The 16,448-nt window shown below is 43.9% G+C and overlaps 1 protein-coding gene across 1 annotated transcript in view; it reads left to right on the top strand.

Moving 5' to 3' along the window:
- The first annotated feature begins 14,352 nt into the window (after window positions 1–14,352).
- RHOBTB3 (Rho related BTB domain containing 3) overlaps window positions 14,353–16,448 on the top strand; it is a 28,447-nt gene continuing 26,351 nt past the window's right edge. Inside the window, exons 1-2 of the mRNA XM_064735856.1 lie at window positions 14,353–14,518; window positions 14,688–14,904. Coding sequence (XP_064591926.1) covers window positions 14,517–14,518; window positions 14,688–14,904 — 219 coding nt within the window. The 5' untranslated portion in view covers window positions 14,353–14,516. The remainder of the gene's footprint in view (window positions 14,519–14,687; window positions 14,905–16,448) is intronic.

Below are 16,448 nucleotides of genomic sequence, written 5' to 3'. Positions count from 1 at the left end.
AGTACCTGAACAGTGGAATTGTTCTCCTGAAAGATGTCAGAGAAGTATAGTTTATTGTTGCCAACAATGGTAGTTAGAAATCCAAAACTTATGAAGGCAACTCCATAATTATTCTACCTGAAAGTAAAATATGTGTTATCTTTTTAAAATAAACAAACAGTTTTTTACATTAATTATATATTAATTATTAAATAATTATTAATTATTAATTAACCTAACTGTTCAAATTACAATTAATTTTTGCTGCAGCTGTGGGTGACTAAGGATCCAGATAATGCAGAGATTACCAGTAAGGGTGATCTCTCTTTATTAAGACAGTCGCTACAGTGGAAAAAGTGGTGAAGCTTTTGCCCCTACTAAGGTAGGTCGGCTGCACCTGAATGTTTTCTGAATTTTAATGTTTATATGACAGTTGCTCGATGAGAGGTTTCACCTCTGCACACATGTGTCCATCTGTGATTTCAGTTAGCATCTAAGATTCACATTCAAGGGAAAACTACTTTCTTAAATTACAGTGTGTGCTGAACATCCCCCTCCCACCCCTTCGCCCCCCGCCCCCCCAAAAAAATTACATCTTTATTTGGCACAGATTGCCCCAGGAAAAACTGAATACTTGTGTAGCTTTGTTTTGGCCCAGGAAAGCACAGAAGAACAGAGAAGTAATGCCCCCCCCCTTACATTTATTATAAGGCCTTGAATATTCCTAGCATGGCTCTGGCTCAGCACCCAGGAGACCAGCATGCCATCATTTGAACAGCCAAGGATGTTCAGGATCAGCACCACTTCCCTGGAGGCTGTGTCACCTTGCAGTGGTCATGGTATTTTTTCATGAGACTCAGCACTGAAAGAATACCTGAAGCTAAGATTCAGTTTGGAGGCGCAGGTGTTCACACTAATTTTCATTATCAGTTTTCTTGTGCTAAGCAGAATGGAGCTTTGATGTAAACTGAATGGATATGCAAGGTGCTGCACCTGGATCAGGGCAATTCCAGGCACAAACACAGGCAGGAATGAAAGCTGTGAGGAGAAGGACTTGGGGTGTTGGCAGATGAGAAGATCGAGATGAGCTGGCAATGAGCTCAGACAGCCCAGAAAGCCAAAAATGTCCTGGAGCAGAAACAGCAGTGTGGGCAGCAGGGTATGATACCATGGCAGGGGTGTTGGAACTAGACACTCTTTAAGTGTCCCTTGCAACCCAAACCACTCTGTGATTTTATGACTTTACGAGATGTGATACTCTGGTTACTTTTCCCATTGTTTTTTAATAGCTGATGGCTGTGAAACTGAAGCAGAAATAAAGATTTTAAATGTTTCCTAGTTTTGGTGTAGGGTATTAGTCTTCTATTAAAAAAGTACAAATACTCTAACTGAAGCAATAAAAATATTAAATGTGGTTTTGGCATTTACCCAAACACTCTCCCCACACCTCCCTACTGCAAAACTGAAACAAGAAGGAACCCAAAATTTCCCTTGGGCTAAAGAAAATAAATCTTGACTTCTTGTCTTTTGAAGTTCCAATGGAACGAAACCAGAGCTGTTCTAAGTTCCCTTCCTGAGATGACAGATAAACAGTGAAGCACATGGTGGCTGCCCCCTGCCCAGGGCAGCAGCTTTGCTCTCCCACAGTGGTGACAAGCTGTCCTGTTTCCACAGCTGTGACATGTTTACCCTCTCCTTAGCTGTACAAGGCAGCTTGTCAGAGAGCTCCCGAACCCTCCCTGTCCCTGGCTCTGCAGAACTCACCTCAGAGCAGGTGTGGCTTGGTCCAGCAAGTCTCAGATTTCCTTGACAGCCTGTGTCTGAAGGGTTCTTGTACCAGCAGGTTCAGCTGGAAACACAGGTTTACAGTCTTTGGCCTTGTGGAATGCACAATAACAAAGGAACAAAGCTCCTATAGAGACACTTGATGAGGTTTTATCTCTGTTCTGTCCAGAAGTGAGTGTTCCCCAGACTTTCTACATTACTACAGTTACTAACATTACTACAGTTAATGTAGCCTGCAGGCATTCCTGCAGGGAGTGTGGGGGTTTGCATGTGTTCCACTCAGAAGCTGCCTGCAACTTCATGAGTCCAGCTGTTCCAGTCTCCAGCAGCATTTTATGCACTTTTGCAGGCAGATGTGCACCAAAACCAAACATCTCTGCTCCCCCATCTCTGGAATGCATTAATTATGAGAGTGCACAGGCAGTCCCTCCTGCAATTCCCTTTTGCTGTTCCAGTCTTAGGACAAACCACATTGTCCATCAGTGATGGTGGGGGAAAGGAGGAAGGAATAACTTTTACCACTGTCACACTCTTCCAAGTCCCTTTCTACAAGAGTTGTGTGTGGGAAGAATATCAGTTTATTTAGACAGAGTTGTTCCAGCTGAAATTAAAAGGAAAAAAAAAATGCAGTTTAACATTGACAGACTCCTGGTCCTTAGTTTTAAACAGCTGGATGACATGCTCTGCAATGTCACCTCTGTACCTCAGGAGTGATATAAACATTAATTACAAGTGGATGGTCCTAACGAAAATTGCTCTCAAGAACTTTCACGTATCACCCATGTACAAGTTTCCCTGCATCCAGGGAAATGGAACAATGGAGGGCAAGGTGCCTGACAAACAGCAGAATTCAGGCCTTTATTTCAAAGGGAAGGAACTGAGTTTCCAAAACAAGCTTCCTCCAGTCCTTGTAAGAGCTTTTCTAGCCCAGCAGCACTTGACAGCTTCCACATCTTAGCTGATGGCAGCTGTGTCCCATCCTGATGAGTGTGGCGCATGTGTGATGCTTACTGCTGAGAAGGGATCTTGGCAGGACACCCTGTAGTACCTGGGAATACACCATAGTCAAAGCTTATTTTATTTAGGAGTAAGGGGAGCTAGGGTACACTGCTGTGCATATATATGTAAATTAGGCAAGGTTTCTGAGTAAAGAAAGCCCTGTCTGCCAGGAGGCAGCAAATGATGAATTGTAAATGAGATATCTTCGAGATCCTGTCTTCCTTCAGATGTTCATCCTTTTCAGAGCTTGATAATCCAGATTCCAACAGAAAAATTAGAGGCTTTAGGATGAGGAGTATTGTAGCACCTGTACATCAGTGGTGCAGCAGAGCTGGTGCCTCTCCCCTGTCTCATGCCACTTCCAAATAGGCAGCTGCCCATGAACAATTTCTGCCTTGTTGGCCCTGTGTTCCTGCTCCCTCTGGGTGCCTGAGGACTTGCTTGTGGCCAATCTCCTCCTTCTAAAGTGGCTGCCTGGCCCTTGTCCAGCACACTGGCCACGATGCAGCCGCCAACAGGGTGACCTCCAGCCATCTGTGTGGGCCAAATCCCAGCCAGCAGGACGAGGCCTCCTATTGAAAGCCATATGGAGTTGATGGAGAGGATGTCTCTGGACCAGCCAGCTGCAGTCTTCCTGTCCCACCAGAGTCTGGGTGCTCTGAAGTCCCTGGCAGCCTCCTCTCTCCAACAAGTGCTGGTGGGGAAGCTGCTGGAAGGGCTACTCCACATCCACAGCCTTCTGTGCAGGGGGGCTGCTTCACAACTTTTCAGGCTTTTGGGCTGAGGAAAAGGTTTTGATGTGTGCAGGTGAAGGTGCTGGTGGAGTCTGTGGTTGAAAACTGTGTGGGGAGGTCCTTCAGCTGAGGAGACCCCCAAGGCCAGTGACAGGCATGAGGAGGAACAGAGTGCTCTCACAGCCTGAGGCTTGGGGTTCCAGAGACCTCAAAGTCAAGATGACAACAGGGGAAGGGCTCTGGGTGGGCTTTGCTTCAGACTTCCGAGAAGACACTGCTGCACACACTGGTGCTTTGTGGACAAGCATTCGGAATAGTGGAGCAGTAAAGCAGAACAGGTGGGATTACCAGGCAAGACCTGGATGGATCCATCCCCCTCTCTGCCAGACAGAGAAGATGGCAGAGACATGGGTGGAATCCAAAAGGCAGGTGTATGTCAGCTCCACAAACACTGGAATAAGGTGTCTTGGGCAGTGAGGTACTTTCTGCTGTGCCTCCCAAAAGCAGCCCATCTCCTGGGTTTACTGGATTCCTCGTGCCACACAATAATACCTTGTAACCCCAAATTGGAGTTTTTAATCAAATGTATTAGGAATGTGTTTGTGTGGTGTTCACAGAGGTCCCAGGAAGAGGGAAGAGCCGAGGATCTGACTCTGTGTTTCAGAAGGCTGATTTCTTGTTTTATAATATATATTATATTAAAAAGAAAAGATATATTAACACTATACTAAAAAAAAATGGAAGAAAGGATTTCTTCAGAAGGCTTGCAAGCAATAGAAAAAGAATGGAATGATAGTAAAGTCTTGTGACTGACCAAACAGTCTGAGCCAGCTGACTGTGACTGGCCATTAATTAGAAACAACCACATGAGACCAATCACACATCCACCTGTTGCATTCCACAGCGGCAGATAATCATTGCTTACATTTTGTTCCTGAGGCCTCTCAGCTTCTCAGGAGAAAAAATCCTAAGGAAAGGATTTTTCATAAAATGTGTTTGTGACATGTGTTTAATCAAATACCAAAACTTTATCTGGAAAAACAAAGTGTACCTTCAGAGTCAACAACAAAGTCAACTTCAGAGGATTTTTGCTCAGCTTGTTCTTCATCACAGTTACATCCAATCTGTTTTGGGGTGGGTGGACTGTGCAAGATGTGAATGATGAAAACCAGCATCTTCTCTGCAGAACTGAGGTGATGATTTGGCAATTGGTCACTGACACCTCCAGGCTGCCTTCTGCCAAGCATTAACCCCAAACTGCCTGGTTTAGGCGCCTCCAGCTTTACTTCCTGAGAATGTGGTAAGAGTCCCTGGTAGATGTGGAAGGGCAGATAGGCCTTTCAGAGGAAAGGATGTAAATTGACCTCTCTTTGGTTAAAAACAAGAATTGACTCCAGACAATAGTGGCTTTTCCTGCCTGTGGGGTGGGCAGGTTTGCAGGATCCTACCAGGAAAATGAAAACCAAAGGCAAGGCAAACAAAAAGATTGGAGGCCAAGGAAAATGGGATGGAATGCTGGCCAGGAAAGGAAAGGAAAGGAGGAGGAGAGAAGAAGAAGGGGACAGAAAAAAATGTAGGAGGATCCATCAGGTCAAGAAGCCCAGGTGCATCTCAGGCTCTGCTGCCCAGGCTCTGCCTTTCCCAGAATGCTGCTCTAAGTCAGAATGACATGGAGCTGTGTCAGGGGATCTTAGGTTGGATATTAGGAAACAGTTTTCCATCCAGGGATTGGTTGAACACTGGAACAAGCTCCCCTTGGTCATTGCACCAAGCCTGACAGGGTTCAAGAAGTGTTTGGACATGGTGAGATTCATGAAGCTGTGTGGTACAAGGCCAGGAGCTGACTTCCAGATCCGGATGTGTCCCTTCCCAGTCAGGACATTTTATGATTCTAATTTGGCCCAAACTGCTGGCAAGGGCCAGTGAAGAGCAGCACTGTGCAGGGTGTGGAAAGAACTCCATGGCCCCCTCGTCTCCATCCTGAGTCCTGCTGTGTGGCACAAGGGCCCTGTGAACCTCTGCACAGGCACAGGCCTCTGTGCACATCACCCACAGGGGGAAGGTGCCAGAGCCATCCCATCATCAAAGCCAGCACTAATTCCCTTCTGGTCAGTGGTGACCCTGCCCTGGGTGAGCTCCTGACCTTGAAGAACACTGGCCTGGTGAGGAGACAGGTCAGGACCCTAAACTTCAGCAGAAGGAATTTCCAGATAGACAAAGATTTGGTGGGTGAGATCTGCTGGGATGTCTTTAGGAACAGAGGACCTGATCAGAGCTGGCAACCTTTTAATGAGACTTTTTTTGGAGCAGAAGACCTTTCCAAGCTGATATGTGTCACAGACACATTTTGTGAAAAATCCTTTCCTTAGGATTTTTTTCTCCTGAGAAGCTGAGAGGCCTCAGGAACAAAATGTAAACAATGATTATCTGCTGCTGTGGAATGCGGCATGAGGCATTGGTCTCATAGAGTTGCTTCTAAATAATGGCAAATCACAGCTGACTCAGATTCTCTGTCTGAGACAGAAGCCTTTGTTATCTTCTTTTTTTTTTTCTATTCTTATCTAGCCTTCTGATGAAATCCTTTCTTCTATTCTTTTAGTATAGTTTTAATATAATATATATATTAAATAATAAATCAAGAGTTCTGAAACATGGAGTCAACATTCTCGTCTCTTCCCTCATCCTAAGACCCCTGTGAACACCATCACAGATGTGTAAGGAACCAAGTAAGGTGGACAGTAAACTTCCACAGAAAAGCGGGGATCTTCTCCTGAAACTGAGGAGTAAGAGGAAGACACTGCCAGTGGGAGCAGGAACTGGTGACCTGGGGAGAGTACAGGGATACTGTTTGGATATGTAAGGATGGGATCTGGAAGGCCAAAGCAAAAATTAAACAGGGCTTGGAAACGGGTGTGAAGAGTAACAAGAAGGGATTCTATAAGGACATCAGTTGGGAAGAAGGGCCAAGGACAGTGTACCCCCGATAAAGGAGAAAAGAGAACTGGGGACAGCAGTTGGAGAAGGCCGAGGTACTCAATGAGTTCTTTCCCTCAGATTTCAGTGGCCATCAGGCTTCCTGTGCCTCTTGATTCCCTGAGGCTGCAGGTGGGGGTTGGTGAAGAACAGATTCAAGAGCAGCTGTTGGAACTGAATGGGCACAAGCCTGTGGGGCCTGGTTAGAGGCACCCCAATGCCCTGAGGGATGACATTGTTGCCAGGACACCCTTGTGATGTTTGTAAAGTCACAGCACCCAGGAAAAGCCCCCAGTGACTGTGAAAATAAAAGCATCATTCCTATTTTTCAAAAGGGAATAAAGGGACTACTGAGCAATCTGTGGCCTTCTGTAGTGACTGCAAGGACTGACAAGGGAAGAGTGACTTGTGTCATCCATCTAAACTTCTGTAAGGCCTTTGATGCCACCATCCCACATGGCATCCTCATGTCCAGATCAGGGAGACATACAGCTGAAGGTGGACTGCTGGATGGAGGAGGAATGGCTGGGTGGATGCAGACAGAGTTGTGGTCCATGGCCCAGTGTCCAGGTGGAGGCTGATGACAAGTGGTGTTCCTCTTGTGTCTTTGGGCTGGCGCTCTTTGCTGTTTTTGTCGATGACACAGGCAGAAGGATTTAGTGGACCCTCAGCACTTTTGCAAATGACACCGAGCAGGTTGGTGCAGTTGGCACAACAGAAGGATGGGATCCATCCTGAGGCACCTGGACAAACTTGAGTGGTGGGCCCATGACAACAAGGCCAGGGGCTGGTGCTGCACCTGGGTCAGGGCAATCCCAGGCATGAGCACAGACCTGGGGAAGAAATCCTTGGAAGCAGCCCTGTTAAGAACAATGGATGCTGGTGTATGCTGGTGGATGAAAATCTGGACATGAATAAGCCATTTCCAAGTACACATTTAGTTATGTCCTTTTATGAGAAGCCATTTCTCACACCACATAGAGAATTATGATGCAGCAAAGGCTTTAAGCAGCCAAAAACCTCTGGGAGAGGCTGCCCCTCTGGGGTAAGTAATATGAGGGTGCAGGATAATTCAAGAGGCTACAAAGCTAAAATCAAGTTAATTTCTCAAAGCAGTAAGGAGAACATTCAAATCCATGAAGAACATTCAGTTATCACACACTGTTCATCCTCTCTTGCTGCCCTCATAATTGCTTCTGTATTTACAGGTATGCAGACAGAAAAGGAGGCTGAAAACTAGAAAATAGCAGTGAAATCATAATGGAATGGAAAACAAGAAAATAGAAAACAGGAAATTAAGTTAAAAAGGAAATAGCTGATTAAAAGACTCACTCTGAAATGACTCTGTGAATTTTAGTAAATTGAAAGGTTTTCTTAAATATTATTTTTTAAATATGAAATGTTCATCCAATGGCAGATGTTTAACACCTCTATAATGCAAGTTAGTTAACAATGTGCTATGCCTTTTGATTCTGGAAAAATGCAATTATATAAAAATTAAGATTTATTTATGATTCATTGAGACCTTACAACGTTGATAAGTGAATAACTCTTTTTATATGCAGAGAAGCTACTGCAGATATTTGTATATCTAAGTATAACCTTTGTTCTTTCATTTTCTCTTAAATAAATCTTTGTCCTTTAAATTTCTCTTTAATTTTCTCTTAAAATAGATATTAACTCATATGTTTTGCTGACATTATTAGATAATTTTCATTTAACATAGCTAAGGAGCATTATCTGCAATCATATTGAATGTCTTTTGTAAGAAAAAGTGGAAACCTGATTTTAGTAAGAAAAACTAGAAACTTGCAGCCTACTGAAAAAAACATGTGGGCAGACAAAGGGCTGAGCTTCTGCAGAAACATGTTAAAGCAGTTTGAGGCACTTCTCTCAGTAAAATTCATGTGCTGAGTCACTCAGTCCTAAGTGCTTATCCAGGGGATCATAAGGTGGATTAAAATAGCTCAGAACTTTCAAAACATGCTGAGTGTATGCCATCCCTTCCCTGGCCCCAAGTATCAGCAGCATCTCTGGCCAGGGTGGTACTTTTCTGAGAGCCTTGGGGGAGAGGACACCCACAAGGGTGAGATTTGTTGAAGGGTTTTGGTCAGTATGTGTGGCCAGGCAGTGCCAGAAGGGATCTTTCCCTGCTCTCTAGTGACACAATGGTCTGTGTCCACCTTGTGGCAATGGCTTCCTTTTCTGAAACAGCAGAAATGACATATGAACTACTTTGTTTTTCCTTTGACCTTCATTCTAACGCAATTTGTAACACTTATTAAACTATGACATAAGAACTGCAGGGTGCAGCTCTGCACCTACAGTTGGGGATTTTCACCAGTGTGAGTGGGGTTTCTTCTTGTGCAGCATGCTGTGCTTTCACCCCTTCCCCTCTGAGGCAGGCTGGGGTATTTAGGCACCAGATGGGTCCCCTCCTCATGGCACCAGGCCTTTCTTTCACTGCCAAAATCAACCAGCTTGTTGAGCAATTCTTGTGTTGCACATCTGCAGCAGCAGACCTGGCTCTTGTTTTCCACATCTCACCCTCACAGAGTTAGCTGCTTTCCACAGCTTGCTAGTTACTTGCACAGCTCTGTTCTGCCACAAAATGGATCTAATTTTAATTTTAAAAGTGGCATACATTTTTATTTCTCCTTCTCCTCTCATCAGATAATTTCCCACTCTCTTAATATTTTTGTTTCAATATTGCACTGATGCCTTTTCCTTGGTCCTGAAATTAAGAGCCAGACATGGTTAAGGGATAAAGGGTTTTTGCTTTGGTATTGAATAAGGATTTTTATGGTGTGAGACTTCTCCAAGGTGGAATACTCAAAAATGCACACACACAGAGTAGATCTCATATACAATTTTAGAGACCTTGTAAATTAGCATGTCTAACAAAGATGCTCTAATGAGAGATTTGAATGAATAGCATGAAGTATTCCCCCTTAGATGGGCCTAATCTTAGTTTACAGGATGCATTCTAGAGAGGATCTTGGTTTCTCAAGATAGTGTGGGATTTCTGGCCTCCAGCTGCGAGGCCTTTGGGATGTTTGGTCTTGTGTCCTAACAGAATACCAGGACTATGCTAAGTTATCAGACTTAAGGAATTAAATGCATGCTAAGGGCACTGAGAATACATAAAAGGTGTATAAAAGAAAAGGCAAAAAAATTGTCATGGCATCAGCACTGGTACTCCTCGATCTGATTCACTAAGACTAGAAAAAAAAAATAGTAAAAATAGGTGTTAATAAATGGGCAGGATTAGATAAAATTTTTGAGAACAGTCATAAGAAACTGTGGCGAGAGACTGTGTCTGGGGTCTGTGTATCATAGGAGGCCACCAATATACTCAAAACTCTTTTAGCAAGGCCTGGATAATGCCAAAGCAGTGGGAGCAGCTACCATTCCTGGTGAGATGACAAAGTCTGAGAGAAAATGAGATCCAGGGATGAACACAGTCTCTTGGGAAGCTGTTGGAGAGGCTCCAGTGAAGTTCAGCATCACTGGTTTCTGAAGGAAGGGTGGTAAGTATGCCAATAAAAGGGGTCGTGTGGGCATAATAATCCTCTTGCACTTTCAAAAAGCCTTTGAGAAGCTTTTTGTAAAGCTTATTAAACTTTGTAAAGAAAATAAGTTGCCACAAGATTGGATGAGAGGCTGGTTTTGGAGTTGAAAGCTGGTGTAAGAAGAGGAAGTGAGGGACAGGGCTTAGTGGTCACTCTCCAGGAAGGAGGAGATTTATGCAGTCAGGGGATAATTCAGGTTGGAAGGGACCATTGAATGCCATCTAACCCAGCCTGCTCTCCAAGCATGTCTAAAGGGCTAAGGTTATGCAAGGACTTCTTCAGTGAAACTTGAAAATGCCCAAGGATAGCCATTCCATAGTTTGACACAAAAGCCTTAGAATTTGAGCTGTTTTTTCTTGATGCCTCCATCTAAACCTCTAGAAAGCAGTGGAACCTGTTGGGCTGGAGAGGCACACGGTGGCTGTGGTTGTGGTCACTTGGTAGTGGTCCTTAAGGTCCTTTTCCACTCAAATTTCAAACTCAAATTAAGTGGAAATTAAAAAAAAAATTGCTTCCAAGTTTGAACAACACTACATGATTTTTCTGGCATGGTCATGCTGAGAAATACTGCTGACCCTGAACACTGTCCGTCCATTCATTTCCCACCCACACACACAGATGGCTTTAGTTGGTGGGGATGTGGCAGATGGCTACAACAGCAGAAAACCTCCTTTTTGTTTCTGGTGCTTTGTCCAAGCAGGGGGTCTTGGCTGGCTGATCCTGCAGCAGCCGTGTCTACTCTGGACAAGCACCAGTAAAACCAAGACTAGCACAGGACTTTTTTTTTTTGCAGTATTATCAGGAAACAGGCCTATACAGCAAAGTGTATTAGTGTTATTTGGAATTATATTCTATCTTTGAAAAAAAACAAAAACACAAACAAACTGGAAATTTACCTGTCCTAGAGCAACATGTTTCCTCATGCACCTGAAGCTGACTATACCAGCATCAGCAGCAGCTCTGTGCAGTGTGCAGACTCAGCTAATAAGCAGGTTTGGCAACGACTTTGACTTCAAGTACATTAAATCTCCTCACTGTCCTGAAAATACAAGCTGGATAATTCTGCATGGATCAATGCACATAAGGCTACAGCTTCCACTAGGAAAAAAATCCTTCTCCTTGACTTGTGTGCACTTATCTCCTTTCACTAGCAAATATCATTCCCCTTTGTCATTAACGACTGTGTATTTGTTTTCAGTGCTTTATCTGAGGTACTCACCGGAAAGCCACGACGGAAATGGTTTGGAAAAAAAAAAGAAATGTTCCAGCACAACTACACAAGACCGAATATGCGATTGTTTCCTGGACCTTGTCAAAGGCTCCCTTCTCTGCAGTTTAGTCTTTGTTTGTCAGCAGCAACGGCAAATGCTTGGTGGATGAAAGGTTTGCTGATCACAGGAGGGTATTCAGCATTCCGATTGCCAAACAGAGAACAGTCAGGCAATCCTCTGTAATCCTCTAGGTTAAACAATCCTTTGCAGCTTTCCCTTGCAGTGCCCGTGTAACTTGTAGAATGCTTCTAGGGTAGAGGTGCCAAGCAACTTCCGTGTTCGTGGTATTTATTATCCTGCCAAAGTGAACTCGTTTCCTTTCCTGTTTTGTTTGTTTGTTTATTTGAAATGCATTGCACAATCCCTGAGCAACGCAACCAAAAACAGGGTTATAGACCTACTTTGACAGCAGAACAGACAGCATTCTCCAGTTTTAATCCTTGCTTTTTAAACACTGCTTTCAGTCATCTGATTGCTGGAAAGCCGTTATTAAGACAGTGTATTTCAGTGTATTTTAGTATGTAAGCTTTAAGTGCTGTTCATCAGCTGAGATGAATCTCGCGTCCCCCATCTGCACAATTTGCCAAAGCTGATGGGACTTCTGTCAGTCCCAAGTTTCCCAGGTGGTTGAAGGAAGAAGTGAAAGGAAAACAAAAATGTTTGCTGTGACCCTCTGTCTCAGTTGGTGCTGCTACCCTTGTCACCCCTGGGCAGCACTAGGTCTGCAGCAATGAATAAGCTATGCTAATTGGAGTTTGGGTTAATTGGGTCACCCCTCATTAGTACTGCCTTATTTACCAGTCCGGTTTTTCTTGGTATTACAACTGCCTATATAAGTGTCCACATCTTCATGTATGGGTGTGTTGTATTTATAACATCAATGCATGTATTTTAAACATATGTTTATATAAATCTGTGTATGCGTATTTGTGTCTATATATGCATGGGCGTATTTATTTATTTATGTATATAGCTATTTATGCTTTTAGCTGTTGCAGATCAGGCTCGTTAGTGATGTGAAGAACTTTTCTCCCAAAGGTTTCCTCATTTTCAATGGGTAGATTGCTCCAAGCGCAAATTTAAGAATTCCAAGGGATCTTCAGTGACCTTTAAAACATACACAGTCATGGTTGCAAAATGTTGGCTGCTCTGTTGACTCACAACATCATGTAACCAGTCTGGACACCACTGAGGCTTTGGATGTGAACAGTGATTCATCACAGTCAGAGGATCATCTGGGGAAAAAATAGTGGTTTCCTGTGATACTTTTTAAAAGTTACCTATGAAACAAGCATTCTAACTTTTATTTCCAGGATGAAACAAAACAAAAGCCTCCACTTGTCATTTTTCTTTTGATTTTCTAGGGCAAAGCTAGATTGAAAAGCAGAAGCTAGGATGGGATAAAACGTGTGAAAACAAACAGGCTGGGGAATTATCTGTTGTCTTGTTCTTTGGGTTTTTTCTTTTTCAGTAGCCCCTGTACAATTTATAATAAAAATAAAAATAATAAATTAGCATTCATTAGCTGATAATAATACTTATGTTTTATTAAAATAGTCTTGCTGTTCAGTACTATGTCTGTATAAAACTTTGTTAGTGACATCAAATGGAATCTCCTAAATTTGCAAATAGTGGAATAGTACTTTTGTCAAAGTATGGATTGTTGCAAGCAAAGCTCTATTCATTATTCTGTTGATAATCGTATCAAGTCCTGTTTTGAATGAGTTCTTGCCCGTGGGATTAACAGCAGCATGTGTTCACATAACACAGACTATTGTGTACCATCTAGTATGCTTAAAATATTTTTACTCTCTTTTTTTATGTACACACTAGTATGTGTACATTAAAAAACAGAGTAAAAATGCCTGTACACACATACCAGCATGTACATAAAAGGAAGAGAGTAAAAATATTTTAGGCACACTAGATGGTACACAATACTCTGTGTTCTTACTCTGTTTTTTTACTCTGTATTTTTTCTCTGTTTTTTTTAGTGTACACAGTAGTATGTGACAGCTAATGGTATTTTTATATTGGATGTGGTATATTTCCTGTGTAACCTCTACAAGTGACCCTGCATTGGGGGCTGGGCTAGGTGATCTTCAGAGGTCCCTTGCAACCTAAACCATTCTGTGATTTGGGTTCATTTTACTCTAACGCGACAGCATCCTTTTGGAACATTGTGCTTTAAACACCGCATGAACGCTAAAAAGCCCACGTGACATTTAAGAAATTGTATTGCTAATCAGCCTACTATTGAAAAGATAGATATTATTTAAATAATAATTAAAAAAAAAAGTTTAAATACTTTAAAAGAGGAAGTTTACCCTGCTCTCTCCTTTGGCTGTGGCAGCTCCAGGTCCCTCCCCCGCTGCAGACCGGCGGTGCGGGGATGTTGGTCCTGTTGGTGCGGGGCGGGACCCGGCTCTGCCCCAGCGCTTTCCCTGCCCTGCTCACCTGGCGCACCTGCCCTCGGCGCGTCACCGCGCTCTGCCCATCGCCGCTCGGGGCTGCCTGACGTCAGGATGCGGGGCCCGGGACCGCCCGGCCGGACGCGGCTTCGCCTTCCCCGACAGCGCCGGGGCACCGCGCCCGCCGCAGCCCGGGCTGCTGCTCATCCCCCTGCTGCTCATCCCCCTGCTGCTCATCCTGCTGGGGCTGCAGATCCCGCTGCTGCTCATCCTGCTGGGGCTGCAGATCCCGCTGCTGCTGCTCATCCCGCTGCTGCTCTTCCTGCAGATCCTGCTGCGCTCATCCCGCTGCTGCGGCCGATCCCGCAGCTGCTGCTGCAGATCCCCATCCTGCTGCCGATCCCCATCCCCATCGTGCTGCAGATCCCCATCCTGCTACGTATCCCGGTCCTGCTGCAAATCCCCATCCTGCTGCTGCCACCACTGCTGCAGGTCCCCATCCTGCTGCCGATCCCCATCCCCATCGTGCTGCCGATCCCCATCCCCATCGTGCTGCGGATCCCCATCCTGCTGCTGCCGCTGCTGCTGCTGCTGCAGCTCCATCGCCCGGAGTTTCCCAGCCTGGCCGCAGCCGGGGCAATGCGGCAGGAGTCCCCGAGGTCACCGCAGCGAGGCTGAGCCCGGACACCGAGGAAGGAATAACAAGCCAAACCCGCTGGGGATTTGCAATGCAAGCGGCCTTTCCAGGTTTCTTTTCCGCTTTGCTCTCACCCTGCTGTTGGATTTGAGATCATGTATGTGGTTTTGCTGTCGATTACGGGAGGGTGTTAAAATCTAGGGAGGGAAGAGGATTCAGAGGGATTAATATGTTAGTTTTGATTTAAGGGGATTTTATTTTCTTTCCCCTTATCCCTGCCCTTCATCTTTGTTAACACAACTTCGTCTTTATTATTTTTATTTTAGGTCGGTTAATATTGTAGCTTTTGGGAATGAAAGAGATGGTTTTTCTGAGGACAATCATCAGCCCAGCCTGATCTGGAGCTATCTCGGGAGAAGTGCTCTCATTTCCCAGATCGACAGCAGCTTGTCTGCCAGTCATGTTGGAAACCCAGTTTTTACTGAGTATCAAGCCTGCGTGTTTGGCAATGTCAGACTGGTGGTGCACGACTGTCCTGTCTGGGTAAGAGATCCATCTCAGTCTTTTTAACTACAATTAACAGTGTGAACTCCTTTAGTAAAATGAAATATGTTCTATTTTTAAATGGTTTTCATTGTTGTGGGATTTTATTTGTGGTTTTATTACTGCATTTAGTAAAAAAAACTTTAAAAATGTAACGAGGCAAATGCTGGGAAATCTCAAAGGTGCTATAAAAAGGTTCTTATAAACAAGCCTCTGCTTGGCCTTCCCTGTAATAAGGTGTTTTTTTCAACTGTATTGCCCAGTGGAAATTTTGTGAAAGACAATCCAGAAGTAAACAAGAATGCCTTGTGACACTACACCATAAGTTCTCTCTCCAAATATTTGCCAATAATAAAATGAAATTTTCTCTAAATAAAGGCAGTAAGTTTTCCAGCTGTGAAAAATAACAGATAAAAAGATCTGATTGTTTATATATTATATATTATATGAATTATATATTTTCATATAACAATAGAGGGAATAATTTTACTCCTCCTACAAAGAATAATCATGTCCTAACATTATTACCTGTATCTGATGGTAAATAACAAAGATTTTGGCACTGTTGCTAGTTGCCAGCACTTTTGTTAGTAAGTGAGAAAACTTAGTTTGGAGTGTGAGCAGATCAATGATTATGTAAGAAATGATACTGATAATCTAAATTAAAACATATTTAATGACTACTTAGCAGCCTTAAAAAAAAAACCCTCAGCTTACCAGCTTTTAGAAATTAAAACAATAATCAGTTTCAGCTCCATAATTCTATCCTTTGGGTGATTTTTGTACTCCTGTAAGGGAAACCTTTTGTAGAATCTGCAGGAGCCATAACAGCTCCATGAAATTATCAGAAGCCAACAATCTTAAAACTAAACAATCCAGTTTAGCTGTCCTTCTGCTCTTTATTTCTTTTTGCCAGCTGCTTAGAGACGCCAGTTCAGATGGACTGGGGGATCCTGTTTCTAATCTGAAGCTGCATGTGACCCGCACGTGCAGTTTGCTGGAGTCACCGGAGCGCAGCAAAATCTCCTGAATATAAATGAAGTCTGTAGGGCTTCGGAGGCTGTTTCAGAGGGATGGAGGGAGGTGGGTAAGGGAGTTGGGAGGGTGAGTGGGGGCAGCTGGAGAAGGGGAAGCAAGGACATAGATTGGAGACAGAGTTGATGTGTTTTTACATTGCTTTAATTGCATTTGGCCTTCTGCAGAACAAGGTTGTTCAGTTCTGGACACCTTTTAATTTCTGCCTTTGGAAAGTTAGCTTGTTGTTGTCGGAGTCACTGCATTTCTGGGTCCTCAGGTTTTTTTCCCTCTATCAGTTAAAGGAGGCAGAAGATATATTACTGAGAATGTTGAGGACAAATTAGCATGTTTCTCTTCGTGGAAGACACGTCAGATATCAGGACTGGACTCTGCAGGAGATTATGTGTCGTGCATAAAGCAGTGTCCTTGCTAGGGTAAGGCAGAGCAGGACCCTTTCCCACAGCCTGGGTGCTTGAGGTTCACTATATCACAGTGGATCCTTCAGAGCTTCTCCTCTGCCAGCCTGC

Source organism: Zonotrichia leucophrys, chromosome Z (genome assembly GCF_028769735.1).
Source record: "Zonotrichia leucophrys gambelii isolate GWCS_2022_RI chromosome Z, RI_Zleu_2.0, whole genome shotgun sequence".
NCBI lineage: Eukaryota > Metazoa > Chordata > Aves > Passeriformes > Passerellidae > Zonotrichia > Zonotrichia leucophrys.
This window is presented reverse-complemented; position numbering and strand designations above follow the sequence as displayed.